This window comes from Lontra canadensis, unplaced genomic scaffold (assembly GCF_010015895.1).
Source record: "Lontra canadensis isolate GAN:19392208 unplaced genomic scaffold, GSC_riverotter_1.0 scaffold181, whole genome shotgun sequence".
In the NCBI taxonomy this organism is placed as follows: domain Eukaryota; kingdom Metazoa; phylum Chordata; class Mammalia; order Carnivora; family Mustelidae; genus Lontra; species Lontra canadensis.
In genome coordinates, this window is record NW_022631175.1 from 1,666,830 (window position 1) to 1,688,315 (window position 21,486).

The window sequence follows — 21,486 nt, forward strand, 5'->3', positions numbered from 1 at the left end:
TATAGAAGATAAGGTCAGCAGGAGGAAATTCCTTCACCTCAAATCAAACAGGAACTTATCTGCATTCCCATCTTTCTGTAGGCTTTTTCCTCCACCCTAAAGTTAATTTCTACACCTGTGTTCTAACCCTGATTCCCTTAGAACATTGCAGAAAATGTGTCCCACCTAATGCTCTCCTTTAATTCACCCTCAGCATGTGTATGCAGTTGTCCCATTAACACAGAAATCATTTTCTCCCCTCTAAACACAGCCTTCTTTTCTTCTCTTCCTTTAAGCTTCTTGAAACATGTCTGAAACAGCCCACTAGTTCTCACCTTCCTATTAATAATCCAACCTAGAATAATCTGGCTTCCATTCACCATAAATCACTGAAGTCTCCAGTACTGTCCTGGTTACCAATTCCAGTTTACTCCTTGTGACTTGATTTGTGGCACCTAACACTACTGACCATCCGATGACATTCATTTCACCTTTGGGCTCAGTGACATCACTCTTCTGGCTGTAGAGCCATTTCATTTCATCTAGTTCAATTCCTCCTCTTTGAACAGCTTTGACCAGTTCCTTATATATTGATGTTTTCCTGGGTTTTAACTGTGACTCCTTTGTTTCTCATTCTAATCCTGTTCTCTGCTGACGAATTTCATATACCGTGGTTTTGACTACCAACTCTATTTTAATTAGTCCTAATACTAGTCTACTGGCTCATAATTCCCTCTTGGATCCATACGATCAACTTTAACATGTGCCAGATCACACTGGTTCACTCCTGTATTGCCTGCTTGGCGAATGGCACCATCAACCATCCAGTTAACCAGAAGAAGCCTGGGAGTCAACCCACCTTCCTTCTTAACTCACCACTCCCAATAATTTGATTGTAAAAACCGTATTTTACCACGTTAATATTTGTCACACATTTTTCACTTCCCTGCCCCCTGCTTGAGTTTAGAGCCTCATTTACCTATCATTCAAGTTACTGTCACAGCCCATACTCTAGGCTCCAGTCTGCTCAGTTGTCCTCAACCTCCTAAACTCATTCTCCATACATTATTGTCAGAGCAATTTCCTTTATGTATCATCTTTCATCAGTTCCATAATTCAGAATCAAATTCAGGTTCCTTAGAATGGCATTTAAGACCTTTGGTTATCTGGTGTCTGCCTCCTTCTCAAGCTTCAACATCTGTCATTCTCATTTCTTAATAGATGTTCTACAAATGTGCCATGCTGTCACGCACCTGGATCTTTGCATGTGTGGCTGTCTCTCTTTTAAGTACTTATCTCACTCTCTGGAAAATTCCTCTTCTTCCAGAACTGGGCTCAGACATCCCTGTCTCTGGGACACTAAATCCAATCAAGCTCTCTTGGTTAGACTCCATTCCTTCTTTCTGAATTCTGAGCAAATGTCTGCAAGATGTTCTGTAACACGGTACCTCTGTACCATCTCTTTCTCTGTGAAAACTTCAAGACATTATGATAATTTGCTTATTTACTCACTATTCCCTTCAGCCCCATCCTCTCAATTCTTGACTTCTTGACTTCCTGTTTCTTTCTTCTCTACAATTTCCGGTGCCCAGGATGGTAACTGGTTCAACCCTGGGATTAAGCAAATATTTACTGAGTAAACCATTTCTAAGGTTTAGAATTATTTCCTTTATTTGCTTTTGCAGTCTGAATTTTTTAAAAAAATTGAAAACCTCAAGTAGGGAAAGCATGCTTTAATTTCATGAAATGGGTTTCTTTAAGACTTTGCCACAGTGACATATTCTTTAAATTATTTCTTAAGATTTCTTTTGCAGCCAACTAAAAAATATACTAATAGGTTTAACCTTGAAGTGACTGCCAAACAAACTATATTTTTTCTACTTAAATTAACATGCTGTTCAGAACACAGCAACTGGGGGGTATAGCTCAGTGGTAGAGCATTTGACTGCAGAACACAGCAAGTACAGTTCAACAATAAATGACTTCAATGCAACAAATAAATATATTTCTGAGAACAAAATTAGAAATTGTGCAAAAACTTTTTGGGAGACTGTTAGATGTAGTTTGGAAACAACTAGAAGAATAAAGGAGTAAGAGAACACCTTTTTTTCCTTTCTCTTTTTTAATGAAAACCATGCACAAAGTTTGACAACAATTTAGGAAAAGGCAAATTCCAGAGACTGAGGTAGTTTCCAGGGTTTTGTTTTTTTTTTTATCTATTATTTGGTCTACATATGCATATATTTTAAGATCAGTTCTGTTTGCTATTAAAATGTTAGTTCTAATAAATGTGCTACTGGCTTATACAGTTGGTGTCTTTCTAATGAGAAATCCAGCACTCCTACACCCAGATTTTTCTCATGTTTATACATCACATATAGTATATAATACTGTATAAAAAGATAGAAAAACCCCACCTTACAGATGGTCAAAATTGTGGTTTTGCAATCAAATTACAATTGTGATTCCCTTATCTTAGGATATTTTTTAAAAAGTGACTGACAGGTATGAAAGTTTTCCACATATTTATTACATAGTCAGAGCTCTTTGTCCTTAGAATTTAATATCTGATGAGACAAAATTAAAATAGAAAAGTTTTCTTATGATCATGACATTTATTAAATCAATCTCAAGTATGTATACCCTGCTGAGCTTTGGTTTAAGGCTTTCACACATGCAAATCTACTTTCAAGGAATCCTCTTCAATGTGGATTTTATAATGATTAGTAAGAGATGACCTCTGGCTGAACAGTTTCCCACATGCATTACATTCATAGGGTTTCTCTCCAGTATGAATTCTCTGATGGGCAATAAGTGATGAGCTCTGTCTAAAAGTCTTCCCGCACGTGTTACATTCGAAGGGTTTTTCTCCTGTGTGAATCCTCTGATGTTGAATAAGAGCTGCACTTTGGCCAAAAGAGATCCCACATTCCAGACACCGGTATGGTTTCTCTCCTGTGTGGATTCTCTGATGGTTGCTAAGGGATGAGTTACACCGGAATGTTTTCCCACACTCGTTGCATTTGTAGGGTCTTTCTCCGGTATGCATCCTCTGATGCTGAATGAGAGCTGAACTCTGTCGGAAGGCTTTCCCACACACTTTGCATTTACACGGTTTCTCGCCAGTGTGAATTCTTTCATGGATGATAAGCGTCGAGTGGGAACTTAAGGCTTTACCACACTCGTTACAATTATACAGTTTCTCACCGGTATGAATTATTCGGTGTCTGTTAAGTCTTGAAATAGAAGTAAAACCTTTTCCACATTCGTTACATCGATAGGGCTTTTCTCCAGTGTGAATTCTTTCGTGCTGGATAAGAGACGCGCTCTGACTGAAGGCTCTCCCACATTCACTGCACTTAAAAGGTTTCTCTCCCGTGTGAATCCTCTGATGATAACGAAGGGATGAGCTCGACTTAAAGGTGTTGCCGCATTCATTACATAAATAGGACTTCTTTCTGAGGTGAATTCTCTGACATCCGGGAAGGGATGTGCTGGCTGCCTTCCTACCTGGATTGTATCTGTGGGGATTTTCTCGAGCGTGGATTTTTTGATGTATAAAAAGGCCAGACCTTCTGCTGAAGGATTTACCACATTCTTTACATCGATAGGATTTCTCCACAGTGTGGATTCTTAGATGTTTGCAGAGGGATGCACTGTGGCTGAAAGCTTTCCCACATTCTTTACAGATGTAGGGTTTCTCTCCAGTATGAGTTCTTTGATGCTGAATAAGAGCCGAACTTTGGCTGAAAGCTTTCAAACATTCCTTACATTTAAATAATTTCTCTCCAGTGTGGTTTTTCTGGTGTTTACGAAGGGAAGAATTGTGAATGAAGGCTTTTTCACATATATTACATTTATACCGCTTTTCTGCTGTTTTGATTTTTGGTTGGCTAAGTAAGTTTGAATTCTGCTTGAAGCTATTTCTTTGTATTTCATATTTTGAGGGTGTTTTTTCTCTAGCAACCCTCTGTTGCTTAACAAAGACTGATTTCAGGCTGAAATTTTGGCCAAAGTTGCTATTTTTATGGCTTTTTTCTACAGGGAGAATTTTTGTATGGGTGATTGAAATTATTTGTAAACTTTCATTTTTGTCCTTTTGTTTCTTTAATCTGTCTTCATATATGCAGGGTTTTTCTGAGAGGAAACTCCAGGGTTCATCCCTTTTGAGTCTTTTCCTTCTTAGCCCCTGAAATGATGAATCTTGGGTTTGAGTTGACTTTGTAGTTTTAGGACTGCTCTTACAACCTGAAAAAAAAAAAAAAAAAAAAAAAAAAAAACCACTAATGATTCACACAATTGGCTGAGACTTACTGTGTAGAAAGAATAAATACTAATGATATTTAAATAAGGGTTTGCTTTCTGGCTAAAAGATACTAGCAAGAGGAAAAAATAGGAAAGTAACACATATAAAACAATAATGGATGAAGGCAGAAGGACTAGGGTAACTAAAAGAATAAAGGAAGCTCATTTAAGGAAGGCAACCAGGAGAATGAATGGGAAGACAGGATTAGAAAAGTATGAATTAAGTACAGTCTGATATCCAAAGCCTATGACAGACTTTTACATTATTTATATGCCATTGTTCTCATTTATGTAATTGTTTCTAATGTTGAATGTCATTCCTCCTTTTTCTACGTGCCAAACTCCTCTGTAGCCTTCAGATTCAGTTCCAATGTTAATTTCTCTGTGTACCCTTTCGTGAATCCAGCTCCAACAATCCATTGCCCTTATTATTACCACTTACTGTGGTATTTTACAAAGTAGGTACCGAAGGGGAAAAACTGTGAGTATACTTAGAGACCGTGAGAAAGCCTTCAAAAAAACTCAGCACCACTGATAGTAAAACATTCAAGAAAATAAGAATTGATGGATACTTCCTGAATATGCTAAAGTACATATAGTTTGGTCCTAAAACCAGTATCCTATTTAATGAAGAAAGACTAGAAGCATTTCTGCTATGATCAAGAACAATGGGTGTCTAGCTGACTCAGTAGGTAGAGCATGTGACTTTTAATCTTGGGGTTGTGAGTTTGAGCCCCATGATGGGTATAGAGATTACTTAAAAATAAAATCTTTAAAAAAAAAAAAAAAAAGAACAAGACAAGAATGCCCATTATTTTCACTTCTACTCAACATTCCTAGTAGATATCTTAATCAATTCAGTTACATAAGAAAAACCAATTAGATGAACAAGGATGAGTAAAGAGGAAATGAGGAAATAAACCTACCTCTATTTGCTGGTGTTATAATACCCTATCTACATAACTCCAGAAAATCAATGATAAAACTTGATCAGTCTTGTAGCAGATATAAAATTAACATGCTGAAGTCAATAATCTTCATTGACACTACCAAAGAATTGGTGGAATGAATTTACAACAAATATTAAAAAAACTTATATGAGGAAAATTTTAAATAGTCCTGAATGATATTAAAGTATACCTAAACAAATGGAACAACCACTCCTATGCTTGGATAGAACCACTCAATGTTATAAAAATATAATGATATTTTAAAGAAAGTATGTAAAGATATTTTAAGTCCTATATAGAGATAGGACTCAGCTTACATTTGAGGACAGATAATTCTTTGGTGTGGGGCTGCCCTGTGCATCAGCACCTACCCTTTCTACCACTCCTGCCCTTCCTCAAGCTGTGACAATCCAGTGTTTCAAATTGTGTGTGTGTGTGTGTGTGTGTGTGTGTGTGTATGCTTAAAGTTTCCATAATAAACTAAAAACTAAATCTTCTTCCACTTTTCTGTCATTCCTTGCATAAGAGTGAGTGGGTTAATCCTTTTCCTCTTAAAGATCATATCTAATAAGAGACTTGCAATTTTAAAAGGTTTCTGCACATGAATTTTAAAATATCAATATACAAAGGAAAAGATCTTTAAAAAAACACTTTCACTTAAAAAAATATACTTCCTAAGTAAAAAATCAGAATACTTACAGAATGATAAAACTTATGTTGAAATAGTAAATACCAAAGCTTTCTGGGTAACTGAAGACAATGGTAGGTGGATAGTAAGCAAACTGTCAAACTTTACCAAATGATAAGAAATAACTTTATAACTGTGAGACTTCTTTTTTTGTTTATTAAAATTTTTATTTAAATTCTAGTTAACATATACTGTAATATTGATTTCAGGAGTAGAATTTACATATAACACCCAGTGCTCATCATAACAAGTGCCCACCCATCACCCACTTTTAAGTGGTGATGGAAGGTTTTACCACACTCATTACCAGCTAACTGTGAGACTTCTATCCAAATCCTCCTCGTCAACATTACTTGAGAAAGAAGAAAGAAAATGCCAAACCTTGTAAAATAAATGTGAGTCAAAAGAGTAATAAGTGGACATTAAGGAAGATGGCAGAGTAGGAAGCTCCAGGATTATGTTTCCCCACCTAAGACAACAAATGAACTGGCAGAATCTGGCTGCTCCAATGATTTTGAAACTGTGGAATCTAACTGAAGGCTGGCAGCTTCTAGGGCAAAGCCTGGTTGATAAATTGTAGGTAGTTCAGTCGCTAGCCGCTACCCATGCCCCAGCCCGCAGCCCCATGGCAGGCAGCTATACTGACAGTCCTTAGGTGGCTTGCAGAAGCTAGGGTGAAAAGAGCCTTGTTCTTCAATTACTGTAGATCTGAGTTCTGACTGAGGATTATTGCTTGGGGTCATGGAGGTACAGACACAAAGGCAACCTGCCATTGTTGCCCCACTGGCTGAAACAACTGCCAGGGGATTTAAGGGTCAGAGCCTGTCTTTCCCCTACCCTCTCCCATTCACATTTTACCTTTTTCCCACATTGGGCAAACATATTTATAAGGACATCCAAAACTAACTGCATACATGGGAAATTTAGAAGGTCACCATACATGCCAAGGGAAGGGCAGAAGCTCAGAAAAGACATGAGAATACCTTTGGTTTATATCTCAGGCCGGTCCATGGCACAGAGACACCTGACAATAATAAAAAATTAGTTATATGTAAAAATACATGTATTCATATATACAACTATCATTTTTCCCTGTTGTAAAGTGATTTTACTGAATTGATTTGGACATACTGTAGGTCAAATAATATTTTCCAAATATAACAATTATGGACTTTTAAACTTGACATAAGATTAGTAACTTCAGCAGTATTAGTCATATTCCCCATCAACAACATGATAAAATAATTCAATTATGTAGAAATACAGAACTCTAGGACTAGCTGGAAACTTGGAAATCACTTAGGATAATATTTTCATTTCATGAGAAAACTAGACTCAAATAGTAAGCAATTTACCCAAATTCAAATATCTTACAGTAATAAAGCTGGCCTGGCAGAGGCTTTATCAAATAACTAAAGTAGCCCTCTCTTTGTGAAAAGGAGGAAATATATGAGAAGGAAATCACTCTGGGAAAGGGGAAAAATCTAGTTCCCAGAGTTATGACATTATAAAATTCAAATGTCTAGTTGGCAACAAAAAATCAGAAGGCACACACACACAAAAAGATATGACTCATTCAGAGCAACAAAATAAATAGACAAAAGACATCTATGAGGAAGAAATAAAGGTGGATATACTACACAAAAACTTTTTTTAATTTTTCTTAAGATTTTATTTGACAGAGAGAGGCAGCAAGAGAGGGAACACAAGCAGGGGGGTGGGAGAGGGAGAAGCAGGCTTCCTGCTGGGCAGGGAACTCAATGAGGGGCTCTATCCCAGGACCCTGGCATCATGACCTGAGCCGAAGGCAGATCCTTACTGACTGAGCCACCCAGGCACCCCACACGAAAACTTTTTTTTTTTTTTAATTTTTAATTTTTTCAGCGTAACAGTATTCATTATTTTTGCACCACACCCAGTGCTCCATGCAATCCGTGCCCTCTACAATACCCACCACCTGGATCCCCCAACCTCCCACCCCCGCCCCTTCAAAACCCTCAGATTGTTTTTCAGAGTCCATAGTCTCTCATGGTTCACCTCCCCTTCCAGTTTCCCTCAACTCCCTCTCCTCTCCATCTCCCCCTTGTCCTCCATGCTATTTGTTATGCTCCACAAATAAGCCACACAAAAACTTTTAAACAACACTTTTTAAGATGCTCAGGAGAGCTAAAGAAAGATATGGGTAAAGCCCATGAAAATGATTTTTTCAAAAAATGAAATATCAATAAAGAGAGAGAAAAATAGAAAACACAGAAAGAAAACAAAATGAAATTCTGGAGTTGAAAAGTGTAATAACTGAAAATTTCACTAGAGAAACTAAAAAATCAGATTTCAGCAGGCAGAAAAATCAGTGTACTTGAGGATAAGCCATATTAAAATTACTGAGTCTGAGGATGAACAACAAAAAATATTGAAGTGGAGAGATCCTAAGAGATCTGTGGGACACCATCGAATGGACCAAAATAGCATTGTGGAAATCCTAAAAGGGAAGAGGAAAGAGGGGAGAAGGAGCATTTGAAGACAATGGCTGAAAACTTCCCAAATTTGATGTGAGATATGAATCTACAAATTTATGAAGCATAATGAACTCCAAAAAGAATAAAGGCAAAGAGACCAACAATGAGACATATTATCACCAAACTGTCAAAACCCAAAGCCAAAAAGAGAATATTGAAAGCAGCAAAAGAGAAACAAGACTTATAACATACAAAGGATCTTCATTAAGATTATCAGATTTCTCATCAGGAACTTTGGAAGCAAGAAAGTATTGGGTTGATATAGTCTGAGTGCTGAAAGAAAAAAAAAAAAAAACACCTCAAAAGGGAATTCTCCATCTGGTAAACCATCCTTCGAAAATGATAAAGAGGGGCGCCTGGGTGGCTCAGTTGGTTAAGCCTCTGCCTCCGGCTCAGGTCATGATCTCAGGGTCCTGTGATTGAGCCCCACATCGTGGTCTCTGCTCAGCAGGGAGACCACTTCCCCTCCACCCCTGCCTCTCTACTTGTGATCTCTGTCTGTCAAATAAATAAATAAAGTATTTTTTTTTTAAATCATTGGTCTGTGTTTTAAGTCACACAATGTATAATGATGCAGTCCGTGACAACAGTAACTGAAAGGGGATGAGGATGCAAGTATACAGAAGCAGAGATTTTATACATTATTGTACTTAAGGTGGTATAAATTCAAATCACAGTGTTATGAATTTTGTATGTTAAATATAATCCCAATGGTAACCAAAAAGAAAATACCTACATAATATATATAAAAGAAAATTGGAGGGGAATTAAAATGTTTATCAACTAAACACAAAAGGAAACAGTAATGCAGGAAATCAGGGACAAAGAGATATAAGGTATATAGAAAAAAAGCCAAATGGCAGAAGTGAGTCCCTTATATCAGAAATTACTTCAAATATAAATACATTAACTTAATTATCCAGTCAAAATACAGATATTGGCAGAATGGGGGAAAAACCCATAATCTAACCAAATGCTGTCTATAAAAGACTGGCTTCTTTTCTTTTTTCTTTCTATTGAAGAATGATTAACATACAGTGTATCTAAGTTTCATATACAAAATAATGAGTTAGCAATTCTGTGCATTACTCAGTGCTTATAAAATGGATATACTCTTGGGGGCTCCTGGGTGACTCAGTGGGTTAAGCCTCTGCCTCAGCTCATGTCATGATCTCGGGGTCCTGGGATTGAGCCCTGCATCCAGCTCTCTGCTCAGTGGGGAGCCTGCTTGCCTTCCTCTTTCTCTGCCTGCCTCTATGCCTACTTGTGATCTCTCTCTCTGTGTCAAATAAATAAACAAAATCTTTTAAAAAAAAGTAGGTGCACTCTTGATCCTCTTTATCTCTTTCACCCCTCTTCCCACCCACCTCAACTACCAGTTTGTTCTCTGTAATTCAGAGACTGTTTTTTGTTTGAATAAGAAATTCACTTTAGAGCCAAAGACATAAATAGGTTGCAAGTGAGATGACAGAAAGCTACTTCACGCAAATAGAAGCACCAAAAGAGAGCTGGACTGGCTTTACTAGTATCAGACAAAATAAACTTTAGGAAACAAGTTATAAGAGACAAAGAAGGATGATGTATAGTCATAAAAGGTTCAATTCAGCAAGAAGACATTAAAATTACAAACATTTACATACCTAATAACACATCCTCAAAACACATGAAGTAAAAATTTACAAAACTTAAGGGAGAAATAGTTCTACCATAATAGTTGGAGATTTCAATGCCCTACCTTCAATAAGGAATAAAACGACCAGACGAAAAGAAGTAGTAAAGGACTTGAACAACACAATAAACCGACGGGAGCTAATGGATACATACAGAACGTGCTATCCATCAAAAACAGAGACAAACCAAAAAACAGACAACTCCAGAGAACAAACTGATGGTTACCAGGTAGGAGGTGGGGTGGGGGGAATGGGTGAAACAGTTGATGGGAATTAAAGAGTACACTTTCCAAGATGAACACAGAAATGGAGAGAAGTGTTGAACCATTATATTGTACACCTGAAACTACTATAACACTGTATGTGACCTATACTGGAATTTGAAAGGGAGGAAGGAAAAGAGAGAAACAAACAAACAAACAAAAATGGGCAAAGGACTTAAAACAGACATTTGCCTATAGGAGATATATCAGTGGCCAATAAGCACATGAAAAGACCATTCAACATCATTAATCAGTAGGGAAATATAAATCAAAAACCACCAGATACCACTTTAAATCCATGAGTATGGCTATGGATAACAGAAACAAAAGAAACCAGAAAATAACAAATACTGGCAAGGATGTGGAGACTTTGAAACCCCGCTCCGTTGCTGGTGAGAATGTAAACTAATGTGGCCACAATGGAAATAGTAGTTCCTCAGAAAGTTAAGTAGAGAATTACCAAGTGATCCAGCAGTTCCACTCCAATGTACCCAAAAGAACCAAAAGCAGGGACCCAAAGAGGTATTTGCACACCCACGTTCGGAGTAGCATTATTCACAAGATCCAGAAGATGGAAATCATCCAAATATCCAGACCAAATGATAGACCATGTGTGGCACAGACATGTAATGGAATACTGTTCAGCCCTAAGACAATGGAATTCTGACAGATGTACAATGTAGATGAACCTTGAAGACACGATGTGGAATGAAATAAGCCAGCCACAAAATGACAAGTGTTCTAAGATTCCAATTCTTTTTTTTTTTTTTTAAGATTTTACTTATTTATTTGACAGAGATCACAAGTAGGGAGAGAGGCAGGCAGAGAGAGAGAGGGAAGCAGGCTCCCTGCTGAGCAGAGAGCCCAACATGGGGCTCGATCCCAGGATCCTGAGATCATGACCCAAGCCAAAGGCAGAGGCTTTAACCCACTGAACCACCCAGGCACCCCTATAAGATTTCAATTCTATGAGGTTCCTACGAGAGTCGAACACAGAGACCGAGAACAGCGATTAGCAGGGGCCTGGAGACAGGTGGGTGGAGAATTAGTGTTTAGTGGGAAGAGAGTTTCAGGAAGGGATTAGAGAGGACTTCTGGCACCTGGATGGTGGGGATGGTTGCACGGCCTTGGGAATGAGCTGAATGCCACTAAATTGTACACTTAACAACAGTCAAAATGGCAAATGTTATGTTACTTGTGTTTTACCATAATAAAAAATTATGAGGGGACAATAAGAAGTTTGGCAACACTAGATAAATTGAAACCTCCATGCCTGCATAGCAGGTGGGAAGGTGAAAGTACAGTTGCTCTGGAAAATTCTGTGGTGGGAGCTCCAAAGGGAAAGAGGGCTCTGTACCTTTTCCTCAAAGCATTTCTTTGAGAAAATTTGCATTTCTAAATCCTTCCTCTGTGCTTTTGATATGAAATGTATATAAACCTGTGAACACTATAAGCCTCCGGGAACATTATAACCTAAGGATGTTCTTGGTTGTTAAGCAGGCTCCACCAGGTGCAGAGCCCAATGTGGGGCTTGAACTGACAACCCAGAGGGCCAGACCTTGGCTGAGATCAAGAGTCAGATGGTTAACTGCTTAACCAACTAAGCCACCCAGGCCCCCACCAAGGAGGTTTTTCTTAAGCTTCTGGGAGCCATCTCTTTGAAATGTAAACATCAAGAAGGAAGCCAGGAGAGGTTTTCTGAAGGGAAGTGAGGTGGCCTGATTTACCTTTTAATAGAGCATTCTTGCAGCTATGGGAACAGAGGTTGGTGGCAGGAGGGAGGTGCAGGGCCAGCAAGGGTACTGCTGGGGAGAGGGGGCAGGGGACAAGGACAAGACTGACCAAACACAGTAGAGGCGCCTATGAGTACCCGCTCTCTGCTTTCACCTCCTCCGAGATTCATTCTTTAAACCCCCACCCTACTGGGTCACTGGGCTGCTAAGGGCAGCACCTTTGTGCGAGTTAGAAAAAGAGGCCCCACCCTCTGTGTGGGGGCAGCCCCCAGGGACCCCTCTGCTGACCACGTGGTGGGGGTTCAGTCCCCCCACCAGGCTTCTTGCGCTGAGATGACAAAGAAGGAGAAAGTGGCAGGCAAGGAAAGCACATTTTCACTGGAAGGTAACTGTTTACCCAGATCATACCTGCATTTTTAAATTTTAGATTTCAGGACTGTTTCCGCATTCAGGCTTAGAGCTAACTCATGATGTACCGGCTGGTTTAATCGCCTCATTACAACTCTTCAGGCAAAGCGCCCCCCCCCCCCCCCACCCCCCAGGTGTGTTCCTTCTCAGCAAGAGACTCAGAGGAGACTCACACCCCTCCTGCCAGCGCCTTCCACCTCTCACTTCAAACATTCCCCCCATGACCCTTTGTTTTTCTGTTTTTCCTATTTGCAAATAGTTTTGAAATGTTTTTTAAAAAGGCGGCCCACTGGGAGGCCGCTAGAGGTGCCCCGAGCACGGGCTTTTTGGTCACTGGGTTGCGGGAGGGGCAGGTTTCCGGTCTGCTCCAGAGTTAACAACCTGAGCTACTTCCAGAACACCCCGTCCTTCACCGGCGCTTAGGGTGAAGCCAGCTGCACTCCGGAGGGAAGCCATTCTGAGGCCACGTTAGTCCTGGCAGATGGAGACTCGCCAGGGGTGCTGGACGGACAGACAGACACACGCAGGCACTCCCGGGGCACCCCGGGGTGACTGCCATCTCTGCAGGAGAGAAGGTGCACCCTGTCCAGGGATGTGCACTTACCAGTCGGCTGTGCTGTTCTTCCTCCCGGCTCCCGCCCGTGGTCCACCCTCAGGGACATGTCCCCGACGCCAAGGAGGAGGCTGCTGAGGACTCCAGCCCCATTCCCCAGGGGCCCAGCGCCTCTCAGCACAGCTCCAGACTCCAGACTCTGGTCACACTTTTACTCCCCGGAACCCACCGATGACTTGCTTCACTCAGAGAGATGCGTTCCTGGATGGGAGGCTCCCGAGGTGCGGGGAAAGGGACGGAGCCTTCCTTCTCTTCCTCAGATCTTTCCTGCCAGACTCGGCCCAGACGCCGCCCTGCAGAGCCTCGGCTGATTCACAGACTCCTGCCTGCTCTGGGCGCTTGATGGCGGCCTCTACCCGCTTCCCAGACCTTGTGTCTTTCTCCCAAACCAGAGTAAGACAGACAGACACACAGGTGGTTCCCACAGCAGAAACCTCAGAGTATGGAGGGAAGAAGGCTCCCTTGGCCTGGGGGCTTGGGGAGGGAGAGCGCCCGGCCTGCAGCTCCTCTGCGGGGCCCACGGAATGAGAGGCCATCACTGACGCATCTGGACCCGACAGTAGCGGGGAGCAGCCCTCCCTTCCACACCAACAGGCCCCCCTCAGCCTGCAGGCTGCTCTCAGCAGTGTACGCCTGGGGCCATGGTCAGGCTACTTCCCAGTCCCCAGGCTCCCAGCCTGGCTCTCAGACAAGACCAGATCCGTGTCCAGGCTCCCCACACTGGTCCCCGTGGAGCTCTCCTGGCTCCCGGCAGCACCCACTGGCTTCCCTTCTCTGGAATCAGGTGGACCTTTCCTGTGGCTGGACCCGGCTCCACATCCTCGGATCCCACCTCCTCAGGAAGCCTCTGCCCACACCGCCCCTTCCGCTGCGCACGCTCACACACTCTGCAGCCATTGTATGGGGTCATTCGACACCCTGTGTGCACTCAGTGCACCATCACTTGTCTCCCCACCCAACCGTGACCTCCAGCCGGCAGAACCTGCGTCTTTCTGTCCAGTGTCGTATGGCCAGTGCCCAGCACAGAGCTCACGCACTGTTCATTAGGGGACAGGAAAGTAGGGGATGGGGACTCAAACCTGGATGCTCCCGCACTCATCAGCTCTCTGTCCCCAGCTTCCCTGTCAGTTGCCTCTCCCGTTTTTCTCTTCTGATGACGTCTCAGGCTCAGCCAGAGTCTTCTTTCCTAACCCACCTTGTAAATGATGAGGTTTCCTGGGATTCTGTCCTCTGCTCTGTGCCTTTGCCTGATCAGCTCGAGGCATCAAATGCCACCTTTGTACCGAGGGCTCCCTGACCTGCCTTCAGAGCTCCCATAGACCTCGTACAGCTGTCCACGAGCATCTCTCCCCAGGCATTCCACTCACTCCCCAGTGAGAACCACCCCACAGCAAACTCACCCTACACCCTTAACAAAGGGACCCCTCTCCCTCCCTCTGGACCCCAGTGCCCATGCCTTTATCCCACCCTAGAAACATCTCACCTACCTTACTGCAAGTGTCTCCAGGAAGATTCCCCATCAGCTTTTCCCTCACTTTCAATCTATCCCCCACCATGCTTCAAAGTGACTATTCTTAGTAAACTCAAATTACATAAGGATTTCATCAATCTATCCTCTTTGAAATGTTAAGATTACATACAACTAAAGCCCTCTTTGATCCTGCCCCTTCTCGATCCCATTCCACGTGGAGCTCCTGGCACCAGCTCAGGTGCGTCCCCCCAGCCTTTCTGTCGGCACTTCCGCACACATTACACATGCACATACAGCCACGTCATCGCCCTTCAGCATCAACAGTGACACAGCAGTAGCTGCCCCCTGCACCACGCCAGCTCTGTCCACACCAGCTGCTCTTGTCTCCGACAGTGGCCCTCGATGCCAGAGCAGTGACTTGCTCCAACTTCTCCAGCCACGTCCTCACCAAAGGACATTTACACTGTTCCACATTTAAGCCAATTTTTCTAAAATACCCAGAACTCCAGTCTCCTGCTGAAAATCTTTCATTTCCATGGGACGGTCCCATGGCCGAGACTCTTGTCAAAGCCCAGTGTAATGCGGCTTTGCTAGCTTTCTGACACCCTTTCCTTCCTCGGCTTCTTCTCACATAACCCTGAGCCTCGGTCAGACTGATTCTCTGCCATTCCTTAAATACACTGCTGACTGAATCCGCGATGTGCAGCCCTCCTCTGAAAACAGGGACGAATAAGAAGAGCTCCTGAGAGATTCATTTGGGAATTGATTACCAGAGAGTAAGAGAAAGCTCGTGTCTGGGGCCCGAGTGTCCCCTCTCTGTCACTTCTCCAGGACAGAGGCCCCGGAGAAACCTTCCTGACCAACATCTCCGAGCCGCACCGTCCACTTACCGCAAGACTGCTGCCCGCCCCCATCCCCCGCCGCTCGGTCCCACCCACTCACCTAGAGAGGGGCCTCCAGGACTTTCTTTCTCTACCTTCCAGGGATCTTCTCCTTGCTGCAACAGGGAGATCACTCTTGGTTTGGAAAACAGGAGTCCTGCTCAGAAACAGGAAAAAATAAAAGAGAAAGATAAGACTTGGTTTTCTTTTGCATCATGGATCTGAATGGAAAACGCAGGGGATGGTACAAAGAGCTCCGGTGGGGTGCTCCAGCCGTGCCCCCAGGACGTGAGGGCGTGTGTGAGGGGAAAGGCAAGGGGCCTGTAGGGCATGGCTGTGTGGGAAGTAGCTGCAGGTTAGAGATGCCACCAGATACACAGGCAGCTCTAGAGTACCCACGGCTTGCCACAGAAGAGGAAATATGTTAGATTTGCAGACTAAATGTTTGTAAACAGGTACCCACACCAAGTGCCCTGTTTAAAATGAGAAAGCACAATCTGACTCCCTTTCAAAGATGGATTATACATATTTGTCAGGCTGGAAGGGAGAATTGGGAAAGGCTGGCGGCAGGGTAATGAAGACAGTTGAGCAATGCTTTCTGCTGTGAACTGAGCAAACAAATCACAGAAAATCACAGCAGGAAATGTTGCCTAACTATGAGGGAATTTCTAACCTACAAGTATGTCAGCTGTCCCACGTGTGGGACAAATCCATGCCTACAGTGGGAAAGAAGCTTTAAATATTTATTTACAATGTGCACAACCCCAAGGCCAAATTCAGCTGAAAGTTCCTGATGCCCCACAGCTTTTATGCAGGGAAGCAGGTGCTGACTTATGCTACTGTCTTTTTCATCTACAGGGAAAATTCCCTTACCCAGTGAGACCAGGTTACTGTAGTTCTCCAGCATCACTTCCTGGTACACGTTTCTCTGAGAAGGACCCAGCTTCCTCCACTCATCCCGTGTAAAGAGCACAGCCACATCCTCGAAGGTCACCGACACCTGTAATGACAAGCCATCCCAGTTCACCCAGGACCTCTCATCACACAGGGTAAAGGTGGTGGCAGTTGAGGGGGGAGGATGGGCTGCCATGAAAGGCTTCTGATGTCATTCTGGTTTCTTAAGGTTTCAGGTTATTTCTTGTTCAATGAACCATTGGCCAGTGACAAATACATACTGAGCAGCATAAAGTCTTACCAGGCCCTGTGTTAACCAGTATAAGGAGATGCAGGGAGGAATTAAGACTACTGGAGTGTTAATTAGAATAATCTTGCTGATGGGGATTTGATAATACATATTAAAATCTTTAAAATATGTTTATTCTTTAACTCACCAATTATTATATTTCTACTATAATGAGCAGTACACAAAAGTGCACATAGAGCATTTATCATGGTTTTAGTAATACCAAAAAAATGAGAAACAAGCTAGGTCATCACGTATGATGAAGGGCAGGGTCACTAACAGAGGGCACTGAGTGCTCACTGAAGCTGGAGGACAGAAATAATGGAAACTGAAATCTCTCTCTACTCCCAAATGCTCTACACGGGCCAGGTACAATCCCTAGAGCTTTCTATTGATCTTTCTTTTTTCTGATTCAGTTACCTATTAATCTTTAATATAATCTTTATCTAAAAGTCACAACAAACCTAAGAGAAGATATTATCACTGTCTCCATTTACATGACAGAAAACAGCCATGGAGAGGATAAATTTGCCTGAAGTCTCACAGCTAGTCAGTGGGACACCTGGGATTCCAGTCCAGGGACATGTCCAAGTCTCCATTCTTAACTGCAGAAATGCCTCCCACAACCTATCACATAGAGCTATTAAATAAATGAGATAATCCATGCAATGTAATTATACCATATCTGGGGCCTACCAAAGCTTCAGATGTTAGCTATTTTCACATCAATATAAAATACTATGGAACCAGTACAACTGATGGTTAGGTCAATATCTGTCAAAAAGACATCCATGATCATGTTAAATACAAATATTTATATTTGTTATATATCAGTGTATAGTTTGTACTCATTTCTGATAAAAATTTATATATATATATATATATAAATGATGCTGAGAGATACACAACAAATGATTGACAGTGATTATCTCCAGATGGTGGGGTTAAGGGTGATTCTACTTTCTTTTGAATATATGAAAAAAATATATACAGATGACCCTTGAACAAGGAGGGGGTTAGGGGCCCTGACTTCATATGCAGTCGAAAATCTACATATAATTTTGGACTCCCCCAAAACGTAACTACTAATAGCCTACTGTGGACTAGAAGACTTCCTGATAAAATAAACAGTCGATAAACACATACTCTGCATGTTATATGTATTATATACTATATTCTTACACTAAAATAAGCTAGAGAAAAGAAAATGTTATTGAGAAAATCATAAGGGGCGCTTGGTGGCTCAGTTGGTTAAGTCTCTGACTCTTGATTTCCGCTCAGGTCACGCTCTCAGAGTCATGGGATCGAGCCCCGCATCATGCTCTGTGCTCAGCACAGAATCTCCTTGAGATTCTATCTCTCTTCTCTGTCTCCACTCATCTACTTGCACGCTCTCTCTCTGAAACAATAAACCAAAAAAGAAGCATAAGAGAAATACATTTACAGTACTCTACTGTATTGATCGAAAAAAATCCATGGGTAACTGGACCTGCCCAGTTCAAACCTGTGTTGCTCAAGGGTCAACTCTACACACACACACACACACACATATATCTATACATCTATGCACACATATGTGCATATTTTATTCTCTACAATGTTTACCATGATTATACAGTATCTTTATGGTAAGAAAAAAATCGAATTATTTACATATTAGGGAGGAATATGAGAAATAATTTTGCTCTCAAAGAATTTACAGTCCAGCTGGCAGACAAGATAAACACATTGGATCAATGAAAGAAGAATGTGTACCTGGGCAGGACTGTATACCATCTCCCAGCTCTATCCTCATTTTAGAGATAAGGACCAGAATCTGGTCCAGGACAGTCAAGACCACAGGCCACCTACTTTACCAGCGGCAGAGGCAGGACAATAATTAAAGTCTTCTGTTAAGCCAGCACTTGGTACATTCTCTCTCTGGTGTTGCTGGGCTTTACCCGCAAGCCCATGCAGTAGGGGCACATGGGAGCAGGTGAGGTTAGGGACAATGCCACATGCATTCACTCCCCTGCAGGGATGGAGAATATTCTGGGCAAGAGAGCAAGGTCAGTCTGTGGGAACTAGAGAAGAAAGCTTTAGAAATATGCACCGGCCAGTCCCAGCCCGGGACCAACCACCACCGCATTTCCTGGGCCCCAAATCAACACAACAGTGGAGAAGGGCTCTGGGAACACGGGGTTTGGGGCTGCCCTGGGATCCGAAAGAGGCACCAGGGGAATGGCTGCGCAGTGACGAGCCTGGACCAGTGGCCAGACACACTGGGGTTTGAATTCAGGTTACTGGATGTCTCTGAGCCTCAAGTTTGCTAGTGTGAAACATGGGGATGATCATTGCTGCACCAGTGTGAGCATGAAAAGGCCACGCCCTCAGGCAGACACCCAACACTATGACTGTCAGATGCAGATGAGCAGTGAAAGGACAAGTCCCAGCAACACGGTCCAGCAGGTCCCATCTGTTGGCATGAGTGGTATCAGCACTTCAGTGACACTATCCGGCTCCCACGACCACCCCTTGTTGGGCGTCTGCTAGTGCCCAGCCCTAATCCAAACACTTCCCATACACTGACTTGTGTGACCCTCTCACCTGTCCCATGAGGTCGGCATGTTTGTTATTCCCATTGTCCAGGTGAGGAAACAGGCACATCTGTCCAAGGCCCACGTAACCAAGGAGATGGGTTCAAGCCTGGCAGTCTGGCTTCAAGCCCCGCTTCCTACCCACTGGAGACCCTGCCTCCCCACTCCTGATATCCTGTACACCCCTCCCTGCTCCCTCCTGGGGAGCCTTCTCTCTGCCCTTGGAGTCCAGAGATCTCTCCAGCTGTGTCCCCTCCAACACGGCTATTCCTTGGTCAGGCACTGGCTCACCTGGACTGGGTCCCTCCCCTGTTTCCAACAAGGGAAGGATGAAAATAGCAGGTCCAGAACAATTTTCAAGAGAGTACAGAAACAAGGCACGTGATCCACAAAGAGGGAGAAAAAAACGGACAATGATGGGATGGAGAAGTCTAGGGAGGTTATCCTTAAAAAAAAAAAAACAAGGGTAGGGAAGGAGACCAGGGCGAGCCAAGGAAGCAGGGCCAGAAAGGAGCTGCCAAGTGTGTGAGTGTGTGTGTGTGTGTTCTGTCCCCACGTGGCATCTCACCTCTCAAGTTAGTAATCATACACTGAATTGAGATTAATGGATAAAAAGAAGTGTCTGGGGGCGCCTGGGTGGCTCAGTGGGTTAAAGCCTCTGCCTTCGGCTCAGGTCATGATCTCAGGGTCCTGGGATCAAACCCCTCATTGGGCTCTCTCCTCGGCGGAGAGCCTGCTTCCTGCCCCCCTCTCTCTGCCTGCCTCTCTGCCTACTTGTGATCTCTGTCAAATAAATAAATAAAATCTTTAAAAAAAAAAAAAAAAAAGAAGTGTCTGTTAGGAAAAGAAAAGAGAAACACTAGACATGGATTAGCAGGGAGGAGGCAAACATTCCCTACAGAATCCACCCTCCCCCTGGGTGGATCTACTCTTGAAGGAGGAAAGGGCTTGGGCTCCGGGTCCTGCAGAAGACTGCATGCAGCAGAGGACTTCATATATCTGTTTCTAAGACCAAAGATATCAATGAACTCACATGAGACGTTGCTTCCCTCCGTCCAATAGCCATATCTTCTTTCTGGGCTCTTCCCTGAGGGTGGGTGGAGTCTCCAAAGGCAAAGCTGAAAGAGGAAAAAGGGAGCCAGGACAGAGAAGCCCCTTCTGCTTTCCACCCCTGAGAATCACCAGCTCTGAAATCCTTCCACCACCTGAGGACTGAGGCCACGTGCCCTCGGAGAGGGCAGTCAGAAGGAGCTGGAGCTGGACAGGCCCAGAGACAAGGGCCAGCCCACAGTGGCCCGGGGCCCAACTCTTCCCCTCTGGCTCAGAGAAAAAAGACTAGGACTCCAGCTTCAGTAGCAGCAACAACTCACTGAACCTGCCCCAGGGGCCAGGCACGGCTCACATCGTTCAGTCCCGCAGCATAGCTGCCATTGTCCACGCCTATTTTACAGATCAGGAAACTGAGGGCAGAGTGGGAGCCACTTGCCCAGTGCACACAGCCAGTGAGGGTGCACCGGGATCCGTACCGCGCGCCTCCACAGCACGGGCTCTAACCTCACTGCCCGCAGGGGACAACTCTTCTCCACCTCAAGCTGCACCCGCCCCCAACTCCTCCCCCTCCTGTCAAGGAATCTCCTTCCAGGTTTTTTAGAGAAAAGTGCTTGGGAAACGGACGACAGCAGTTTCCCGATGGCGGCCGGAGGGCTGCCGGCTGGAGGAGCAGTCACAGAGACCGAAATCCTGGGTTCCAGTCCAGATTCTGCCGTTGGGGGAGAGGGAAGCCGGCAACTCACTTCTATCGGAAAACACATCTCTGCGCCTGCAGCCCGGGAAGGCAGTGGCGCCGGGCAGGGGTGGAAAAACAGTTACTCACGTTCACGGACAGCCGGGAGCAAATCCAAACGCTGGCATGGCCCGGCAGGTAGAACGCCGGGCACGAGTCCGAAGGGAGTAGGAGTGTGACCAGGGCCTGGGCCGGTGGGGATAGGTGCCCGACCTGCCGCGGTCAGCGGCACGTCCGCAGGACGGCTGGTGTGGTGGTGCCAGCCCTTGGCCCCCATTGCGCGCGCCTACAAAGGCCCCGCTCGTGAGCCTCCGGCCTGTGCCCCGTGCCCCGGCGCGGGGTCCTCCCAAGGCCGGGGTCCTCCCTCTGTCCCGCATTCAACCGACCTTCCGCCGCTCACCTCGCCCAGGCCTCGGGGTTCCGGGGTCTGCGCCTCCCGGCCGTGCTCTGCAGGCGGAGGCTCCGGC

The 21,486-nt window shown here is 44.0% G+C and overlaps 1 protein-coding gene across 1 annotated transcript; it reads right to left on the minus strand.

Moving 5' to 3' along the window:
• Positions 1 to 2,193: 2,193 nt before the first annotated feature.
• ZNF354B (zinc finger protein 354B) lies at positions 2,194 to 21,123 on the minus strand. Its single transcript, XM_032846794.1, has 4 exons — positions 20,270 to 21,123; positions 16,351 to 16,477; positions 15,539 to 15,634; positions 2,194 to 4,227 (listed from the first exon to the last, which is right to left on the minus strand). The coding sequence occupies exons 1-4, from the start codon at positions 20,300 to 20,302 to the stop codon at positions 2,648 to 2,650; spliced, it is 1,836 nt and encodes a 611-aa protein (XP_032702685.1). The 5' UTR covers positions 20,303 to 21,123; the 3' UTR covers positions 2,194 to 2,647.
• Between the last annotated feature and the right edge of the window lie 363 nt (positions 21,124 to 21,486).